This window comes from Crocuta crocuta, unplaced genomic scaffold (genome assembly GCF_008692635.1).
Source record: "Crocuta crocuta isolate KB4526 unplaced genomic scaffold, BGI_CrCroc_1.0 scaffold77, whole genome shotgun sequence".
NCBI lineage: Eukaryota > Metazoa > Chordata > Mammalia > Carnivora > Hyaenidae > Crocuta > Crocuta crocuta.
The window spans coordinates 7009446-7018906 of NW_027532172.1; the positions used below are offsets into that span (position 1 = coordinate 7009446).

The 9461-nt window shown below is 41.5% G+C and overlaps 1 protein-coding gene across 6 annotated transcripts in view; it reads left to right on the forward strand.

Annotated features, from left to right (window-relative positions):
• The window catches only part of RBM6 (RNA binding motif protein 6), a 93609-nt gene extending 91003 nt beyond the window's left edge, over nt 1-2606 (forward strand). For all 6 annotated transcript variants that reach the window (XM_077777379.1, XM_077777384.1, XM_077777380.1 and 3 more), the window contains 2 exons: nt 1619-1745; nt 2360-2606. In XM_077777379.1, coding sequence (XP_077633505.1) covers nt 1619-1745; nt 2360-2485 — 253 coding nt within the window. In that variant the 3' untranslated portion in view covers nt 2486-2606. The remainder of the gene's footprint in view (nt 1-1618; nt 1746-2359) is intronic.
• Nucleotides 2607-9461: the final 6855 nt, after the last annotated feature.

Consider the following 9461-nt stretch of genomic DNA (forward strand, 5'->3'; position numbering starts at 1 on the left):
CAGTAATGCTGTACCTCATAAGGATGTCACGGTCTTGGGCTTTTTCTCTAGAGAACCTCCATTCTCACACATAGGCACTGAATGAATGGTTGGCTGCTGATAGACATACATGATCTCTAGATTTGTGTGCTTGTTTTTAGTCAGATAGTCCTGAGTCGTGAGCCCAGAATTATATAGAATTTATTGATGACCCTCCCTTATTCTCTGTCTCTCTCTCTCAAAATAAGTTTTAAATAAACTTTATTTAAAAAATATTTCTTTACTGTGTGTAATAAAACTTTGATATTTTTATTCTAGTTTTTTCTGTTTGCATTCTTAGGAAGTGCTAAGGAAGGACCACTTAATCAATGTAACACCGTATTAGGTCATTCTCCGCAGTTTGAAATATACTGGGCTAAGGCAATGATGAAGAAGTCCGTCAGGAGAAGCAAGAGCACCTTAGCTCTGACTCAGTTGGGCTGGGCACAGGAGGACACTCTTCTGTATTCTTGGCACCAAACCTACCACATTCTACAGGTTCTCTTCCTTCTTATTCTTCTCTCCTGCTTCTCTTGGTTTTCTGGGAAATTCCAGATCTTCTCCAGGACGCTACCCTCAATGCTTTTATTCTTGCTGCTCTACTCTCTTGACCTGGACTGTCTGAGGTATCTAAGACCTCAGCCATCCCAAGGCAGTTCAGTTTTCTAGGTGCAAAATCACTATCTCCATTTACCTCCTGGGCATGTTCTTTTGGAGACCTCTTAGGCTCCTCATATTAAACAATTACTCAGTATTTTATCATGTGTCATACTCCAGTTCTGCTAAATTTGCTGTGTTCCTTTTTCAGATTAATAACATCACTGCATCCTGGTCTACGTGGTCTGACCCAATCTTCCTCCTTTATCTACTATGTTGTTACTGGTCACATCTCTAATTAAGCTTTGTCCCCCATTCTAGGTCACCTCCAAACTAGACTCCTTACTCTCAATCTCTGTTCTTGAATCTTCAGTGTACTCTCTACTCTGCCACCAAAACTATCTTTATGAACAGAAATCTCTAAAACTCACTTTTTTTTGTGAAGGTATACCTTGCTTAGAGGGAGGCCTAGAATCCAGGGATTTTTTGGTGTTTTGTTTTGTTGTGTTTTTGCCTGAAGGATGCAGTCCAGAGTCATAATTTAGCATGATGTTCAAGGCTACCACTGCTCTGCTGGACAAATCGTATTCTTTCACTTACTTGTGGCCTCCTTTCCTCTCATGCTTTTGGTCAGTTCAGATGTGCCCTCTTGTTGGAATTCATCATTTTTGGTGATGTACCTTCAGAGTTTGTGTTTTCTCTCCTGTGTTCCCATAGGAGATATCTCCTGGTGCCACGTCCATGGCTGAGCTCTTCGGTGTGTTACAAGCATCTGTGGACATATTATCCTCTTCATGTCCTTCCCCATGCACAGGGTCAGGTCTTAGTCATCTCTCTACATCCCCAGGACAAACCCTGTTGCGTAGACAGTAGGCACTCAAAAATGTTGTTTAATATACTTAAGAGGAAGCAAAACTGAATCAAGAGGACAGAGGATTATATTAGGCTTACAAATGGTCACTTTGAAAGTGTTGGTATCTGAGTATTTCTGCTTCTTTTGCAGTGATCGTAAACCTGTTGGTAAAGAAGGTATTGACAGCAACAAAGGAGGCTGTGTGCAACAGACCACTGGCTGGAGGAAGGGGGCAGGCCTCGGATATGCCCATCCTGGATTGGCTTCAGCAGAGGAGGTGAAATGGTTTCCATTTTGTTGGGGGGTGGCGTGAAGCCCGTCAGTCTTGATTATTGGATTCTAGCTAGGCATTCTGGGTCCTTTTTAGTTTGGTTGGGAGTGGGAATGGGGCTGATCTTACTCTTACATGGGTAAGATGGGAAATATGGGAATTGAGCAGTTTGAGACTGATGAATAATGTGGTGAAAAGAACCAGGGAACCCACAATAAAAAGTAGAACCAACTATGAGAGAAGGTCATCAGAAGAGCTAAAATGGCCAAAGTTTGAGGAGCATGAAGGGCTTTGCCCCCTCATATTTCATGAAGAAAAGAGAGAAAAGGTGATAGGAGGGAACATTGCCCATTTTGTGTTGATTTGGTTCCCCTCTGAAAACGCCAACTATAGGAGATAGGAAACTGGCTTCTCCTATGTCTGGTGTTGAATCTCATATCCTGAAGCCATAGCAGCACTGCCCTCCTTATTCATCTTAGGTATTTTTTAATTAATTAAACATTCTAAAATTTTTTCCTATATCCTGCTCCTTACTGGTCCAGAAATGTTTGTGATCAAAGGCCAGCCCTGAGGCTAATTAATTCATAGAGCTCGTTTCATTGTTTGTCTTTGTGTTATAGACTGAAGGCCGGATGAGGGGCCCCAGTGTGGGAGCTCCAGGAAGAACCAGCAAGAGACAGTCCAACGAGACTTACCGAGACGCTGTGCGAAGAGTCATGTTTGCTCGGTATAAAGAACTAGATTAAAGGATGGAGAGACAAGTCCCATGGGACACAACCTCCTTCTTGTTTTGTTTGTCCGTCTCCTTTTGTTTTGTTACTGTTCTTGCTGCTAGAACTTTTTTAAATAAACTTTTTTTCAATGTGATTTTTTTTTTTTGGTTGTTATATTTTTCTCCCATAGATGGGTAGGAGTAGGGCTTATGGTAGGAGAGAGAGTGTGCCTTGGTGCAGCCCTTTGGAGGTGACATTGAAATGGCAGCAAGTGCTACCATGAACTCTGGGGACATGGCCTGCTTCAGTGTGAGTAGATGTGTTGCTGTGACCTGTGAACTCTAACTTGTGTGAGTACTATCAGGTTTTTAAAGCTACTTTCCGGGGCGCCTGGGTGGCTCAGTTGGTTAAGCGTCCGACTTCAGCTCTGGTCATGATCTCACAGTTCGTGGGTTCAAGCCCCGCGTTGGGCTCTGTGCTGACAGGTAATGACAGGTACCTCAGAGCCTGGAGCCTGCGTCAGATTCTATATCTCCCTCTCTCTCTGACCCTCCTCTGCTCATGCTGTCTCTGTCTCTCTCTGTCTCTCTCTCTCTCTCTCAGAAATAAATAAATAAAGTTACTTTCCTTTTCTATTCAGTGGAAAAAGCACCTCATTAAGCCGTCTTCTGACTTCCCCACTTTTGGGATAGTTGCAGTGTGACAGCTCTTTTTCTGGGGACCTGCTGGGTGCTCAGTGCATCACCAGTTATGATCACCACAATGAGTTGGCATAGTAAGGATTATCACTGGGGTGCCTGGGTGGCTCAGTTGGTTAAGCCTCTTACTCTTGATTTCAGCTCAGGTCACAATCTTACAGTTCTTGAGATCAAGCTCTACATCTGGCTCTATGCTGGGAGATTCTTTCCCTTTCTCTCTACCCCTCCCCTGCTCACTCTCTCTCTCTCTCTCTGAAAATAGATAAACTTAAAAGAAAAAAAAAAAGCCCTCACCAAGAGGGCTGGAGAGCTCACTGAGGATGAATGGAATGTGTGTTCACCATTATGCAGAATCCATGCCAGTATAAAATCCCAGACTGGTTTTTGAACAGACAAAGGATGTGGAGGATGGAGAATACGGCCAGGTCCTGGCCAGTGGTCTGGACAACAAACTTCGTGAAGACCTGGAACGACTGAAGCTGGTTGGGGCCTGCAGAGGACTGTGCCACTTCTGAAGACTTGGTGTCCGAGGCCAGCACACTAAGACCATAGGCTGCCGTGGCTGCACTGTGGGCGAGTCCCAGAAGAAGTAAATCTGTAGGCCTTGTCTGTTAATAAATAGTTTATACACCTAAAAAAAAAAAAAAAAAAATTTCACTCCCCTGCAGCCAGTATCCTAGATTTTCTTACCCTCCATGGCTAAAACTCTCCAAAGAGGAGGTATCTTTGGATACCCTCTTTCAAATCTTTCTTAAGTTTTTACCATATCATTCATACCATTTCACAGGATTTGCCTCAAAAGTGAAGGTTTTTTTTTTCTTTGCAGTTAAAAGGACTATATCCTATAAACGTATTAAAACTTAAAAAAGTAATTCTCCAGGTAACAGTACTAAGAATTGCACTTTCCAAATGTCTTGGGTGGAATTTTTTTTTTTTAAGTTTATTTATTTATCTGGAGAGAGAGGGAGAATCCCAAGCAGGCTCTGCATGGTCAGCACAGAGTCCGATGCAGGGCTTGAAATCACAAACTCAGATCATGACCTGAGCCAGAATCAGGAGTCAGACACTCAACTGACTGAGCCATCCAGGTGTCCCAGAGGAATATTTCTTAGGAAGAGAACTACAGCTTTATAGGAGTATGTTGGTGATGTAAGGTGGGAATTTGTAAACAACCCATCAAGGGCCAGAAAGTCCATATTTTAGGCCTTATAGGTCAGATGATCTCTCTTGAAACTGTTCAACCCTATGATTGTAGTGGTAGAACAGCCATAGGCAATACATAAAACAAGTGATTGTGGCTGAGTTCCTATAAAACTTTATTTACAAAAACAAGTTGCAGGCCAGAATTGGTCCACAGGTTGTGGTTTGCAACCCCTGGTCTAAGGGCATAGTCTGGTTGCATAAGGAAGAACCAAGGACAGCTCTGTAAAATAGGGTTTGGAGATGTTGGTGTTTTGGAGGGAATCGGCATTGAGGGGTGGGAGATGTAAGAGGAAGTAGATGTATACCTAGGAGAAAACATTTCTGCCAACGGAAATGATAAATATGAAGTTACATTGTTTGCCATGCTGTGTCCAGATATAATCCCTTTTTCTTTCTTTTTTTTTAATTTTGGCAGGTGGGGGGGTGGAGGGCAGAGAATCCTAGCAGGCTCCGCACTCAGCTCAGAGCACAATGCGGGGCTCCATCTCACAACCCTGGGATCGTAACCTGAGCCAAAATCAAGATGCTTAACTAAGTGTACCACCCAAGCATTCCAATATAATCCCTTTTTCTTAATCTTTAATAAGTTTTGTTTTTGTTTTTGTTTTTTTACCCCTTCCAAAGGGAAACGAAATCAGGAACACATTGGCTTAGGGATCAAGAGTCCCAGGTTCTGGGCCTTGCTACCACTAGTGTAGCATTACAGTAGATGGGCCATTTGACTCTTTCAGCCCCAGACAAATGCATTCCAAGAGCCTTTCTGGTCTGATGGCCTATGGATACATCTGTGGTGCATCTCATTTCTTTCTGAGTACATCAATGAGGATGTCAAAATACTTCTTAAAAGCTGGTCCAAGTTTGTCCTAAACTGCCAAGACCAGGTTTTCCTTGTTAACTTCGTGTTACCCTGTTGAGCCTAGACTGAACTGTGGAACACATCAAATGCTTCACTATTGAAGATTCCTTTATGGGCTGCTTAGTTGACACCAATTATTGGCTGCCGAGCAAAAGCACCATCAAGTTATTAAGTGGTCATTTTATGAATGTTTTTTTAATTTTTTTTAATGTTAATTTTTGAGAGAGAGACAGAGCACGAGCTGGGGAGGGGCAGAAAGAGAGGGAGATAAAGAACTGAAGCAGGCTCCAGGCTCTGAGCTAGCTGTCAGGACAGAGCCCGATGCGGGGCTCAAACTCACAAACCATGAGATCATGACCTGAGCTGAAATAGAACGCTCAACCAACTGAGCCACCCAGGCACCCCCTAAGAATGTTTTAAGAGCCTACTCGTTACTGGGGCTTATAGCAAGGTCAGTGTTGGTCTCTGTGTCCATGGGAATCATCTACTGAGGAAGATGGACACTGAGCAATTACTGAAATGATGAGAGAATGAGTATAGCAAGCTATTGGTAGCATCTTCCCTGAAGGAAGTGTCTAAGCTCAGACCTCAGAGTAGTTTGCCTAGTTTTGTTTTCTAGCTTTATTTTGCTACTTTAAGGAAATTTTGCTATTGGAAATAAGGTGTAAAGTATTCCAAATATTTTTAAAGCAGTACTTTGGGTATTGATAAAAAGTAGGAATGAATGTGAAAGGTGTGTATGGTGTCCCTGGGCAGTTCTCTGAGCCTTTGATCAGGATGCCAGCTACATAAGACAGAGATCTTGAGTAATTTTCTTTACTATCCCTAGGGTCTAACACAGTAGGCACCCAGTAAATGAGAGAATAATGCCTCATGAATAATACTAGTTGAATTCAAGTGTGATTGCATATCTCTGTCAGTTCATCAAAGTGCATCTCTGACAAAAGAAACCAGTTTCTTGGTATAGGCAAGAGTTCTCACATAAGTCTACTTATTCTGGAGCAGCCTGAGGTCAAAATATGTGAACTAATTTTTTTCTTTTGCCAAGATGTGGAAAATTAAGGAAAAAAGATCATTTCATTAACTTTTTTCATATTTATTTATTTTGAGAGGGAGAGAGTATACATGTGTTTGAATAGGGGAGGAGCAGAGAGAGGGAGAGCAAGAATCCCAAGCAGGCTCTATGTTGTCAGCACAGAGCCTGACACTGGGAGGGCTCAATCTCACGAACCCGTGAAATCATGACCTGAGCTGAAATCAAGAGTCAGATGCTTAACTGAGCCACCCAGTACCTGAGAACTTTTTTTTTTTTTACTTCAGAATATTAGGAAAAGCAGTCTTAAAGGACTTTGCTCTATATTGAACATATGTGGCTTTATTTAAAACAAGAAACGGGTACCTTGGCTGGCTCAGTCAGAGCATGCGACTAAATCTCCGGGTTTTGGGTTTGAGCCTTGTGTTGGGTGTGGAAATTATTTAAGAATAAAATCTTAAACAATAATTGTCTTTGTTTTCTTTATTAGGTGGGAACTTGTTAAACTTTTCGAGACCCATATCAGCTGCCAGACAGGCCTTTGGGGGCACTGCTCTGGAGCTCAACTGGGCAGTGCCCACAAAAAAGATCGGTTACCAGAGAATTTGGGAGGGTGGTACTTCATTCTGGATGGAGTCCATCTTTTTTTTATTTTCCTAGGCAACTCCTTCAAGTTTAAAGATGATTTTGTACCATTTATGAACAGCCGTACAGCTTTTATGGCAGGTGATGAGCCCAATCCAGCAAGCACTTCAGGGATACTCAGAAGTGCTTGTTGAACTGCTTTAGGAATGAGGCCGTCAACTGCTAATGGTCATTAAGCCTAGCAGGTTCTGGATTCTTAGCATCTACATCATCCATTTTGGAGTTTACAATGACCTTTATCTGTATTTAACTTTTATATCTTTTTTTTTTTTTTTTAAGTAGGCTCCACACCCAGCATGGAGTCCAATGCAGGGCTTGAACCCACACCCCTGAAATCAAGACCTGAGCTGAGATCAAGTGTTAGGCGCTTAATCTACTGGGCCACTCAAGTGCCCCTATGTTTAACTTTTAAATTTCATTGAACCCATATTTGGGGCCACATACTTTTACTTTTTTCTGGTGATGAAAGTTTTACATACATCTACTCTTCCCTCTAAGTTTGACACTATATATAAGTATATACATAAGTTTCACATATATCTACTTGTCCCCCATAAGTTTGACTTTATATATAAATACATATGAAAAGGTGTGTGTGTGTGTGTGTAGATACTGCAATGATCTGCATATGTTCCCTCCCCTCACGAAATTCATACATTAAAATACCCCCAAAGTTAAAGGTATTAGTAGGTGAGGCCTTTGGAAAAATTATTAAGTTCATGAAAATGGAGTCATCATAAAAAGTGCTCTTGTAAAAGAGATCCCACAGAGCTTTCTAGACCCTTCTACCATGTGAGGATACAACAAAAAGTCTGCAACTCAGAAGAGGACCTTTATTTGATCATGCTGGCACCTTGATCTTGGACTTCCCAGCCTCCAGAACTATATGAGAAATAATTTTTTGTTGTTTATAAGCTACCCAGTCTGTGGTATTTATAGCAGCCTGAACCAAAATTAATTATCAGATAGATAGATAGATAGATAGATAGATAGATAGATAGATAGATGTTATAGAGGAGGAAAGAGGAAGAAGGAAAGAAAGCTATGTTACCCATTGTTCCAAAATCAGAAATTTCTACCTTTCCCAAAGAGTTTCTAGTGTCTGTCACTTAATGCCCTTAATGTAAAAAGATAAGCCATAGTTAAAAGATGTTTAAAGAACATGTTTCCTGGATGCTTTTCCAAGAAAAAGATTTTCCAGTATATATGAAGCTTCTGGTTTGGAATCTACTCACCAATATCCTTCCACTTATCCTTCAAAGATCTCTTATCCAGAGAGGAATGTGGGTGAAATTTTCTATAACTGATCTCTTCCTCTGCCTTGTTATAGTCTAACTTTTAATACTTTTTAAAAATAATCTTTAGGGGCACCTGGGTGGCTCAGTTGGTTAAGCGTCCAATTTCAGCTCAGGTCATGATCTCAGTTTGTGGGTTCGAGCCCCGCGTCAGGCTGTGTGCTTACAGCTAGCTCAGAGCCTGGAGTCTGTTTTGGATTCTGTGTCCCTCTCTCTCTGACCCTCCCCTGCTCACGCTGTCTCTCTCTCTCTCTCTCTCTCTGTCTCCTAGAAATAAATAAAAAAATATTTAAAAAAAATTCTTAGAAGATAGTCAAAAGAATTTACTAACAGATTGGGTGCAAGAAAAAAAAGATTGTCCTGAGTAACTGGAGGTAGGGAATTGCCTTTTAGGAGCTGAGGAAGGCTGTGAAGGAGATGATTGTTGAGTTTTGGCTGTAACTTTGAGATGCTATTAGACATCCAAGTACTAACTGTTAAATTAACTCTTGAAAATGACTTTCCTGAGTCTTTGCCTTAGACTGGAAAATATCAATCAAATGACAATCTGAAGATCTGCCTTCAAGAATTCTCTTAATTTCAGAGTGTCTAGCAGGCTCAGTCAGAAGAGCATATGACTCTCGATCTGAGGGTTGTGAGTTCCAGGCCCATGTTGGGTAGAGACATTGTTTTTATTTTTTTATTTTTTATTTTTTTTTTAATGTTTTATTTATTTCTAGGAGAGAGAGAGAGAGACAGCGTGAGCAGGGGAGGGGCAGAAAGGGGGAGTCACAGACTGAAACAGGCTCCAGGCTCTGAGCTGGCAGTCAGCACAGAGCCCGACGCGGGGCTTGAACCCACGAACCGCGAGATCGTGACCTAAGCGAAAGTCGGACGCTTAACCGACTAAGCCACCCAGGCGCCCCGAGAGATTGTTTTTAAAGAGAACAAAAATTTTAAGAATTCTTTTAGCTTCCATAAACCTCATTTTCCTTACCTGCAAAATGGGTTTAATAACCATCTCATAGATTATAAAAATGAAAATAGATATCTGTAAAGCATCTAGCTCAACAATATAGAGTCCAATAATGAAATAGTCGGTCAACTAATCTTAGTTCTCTTAAAACTGAGTTAAACGTGAGTTTCTACATCCTGTCAGTGAAAACAAACTGTACTCTCTTAAGGCCTTTGTAGCAAAGGCAAAGAACTACCAGTAAAGGTAAGAGTTCTAATCTGGATCTGCAAATGGCAGATTGGCAACTCCGCCCTTGATTTTGAAAAGCAGGAACAAGAACAAGAA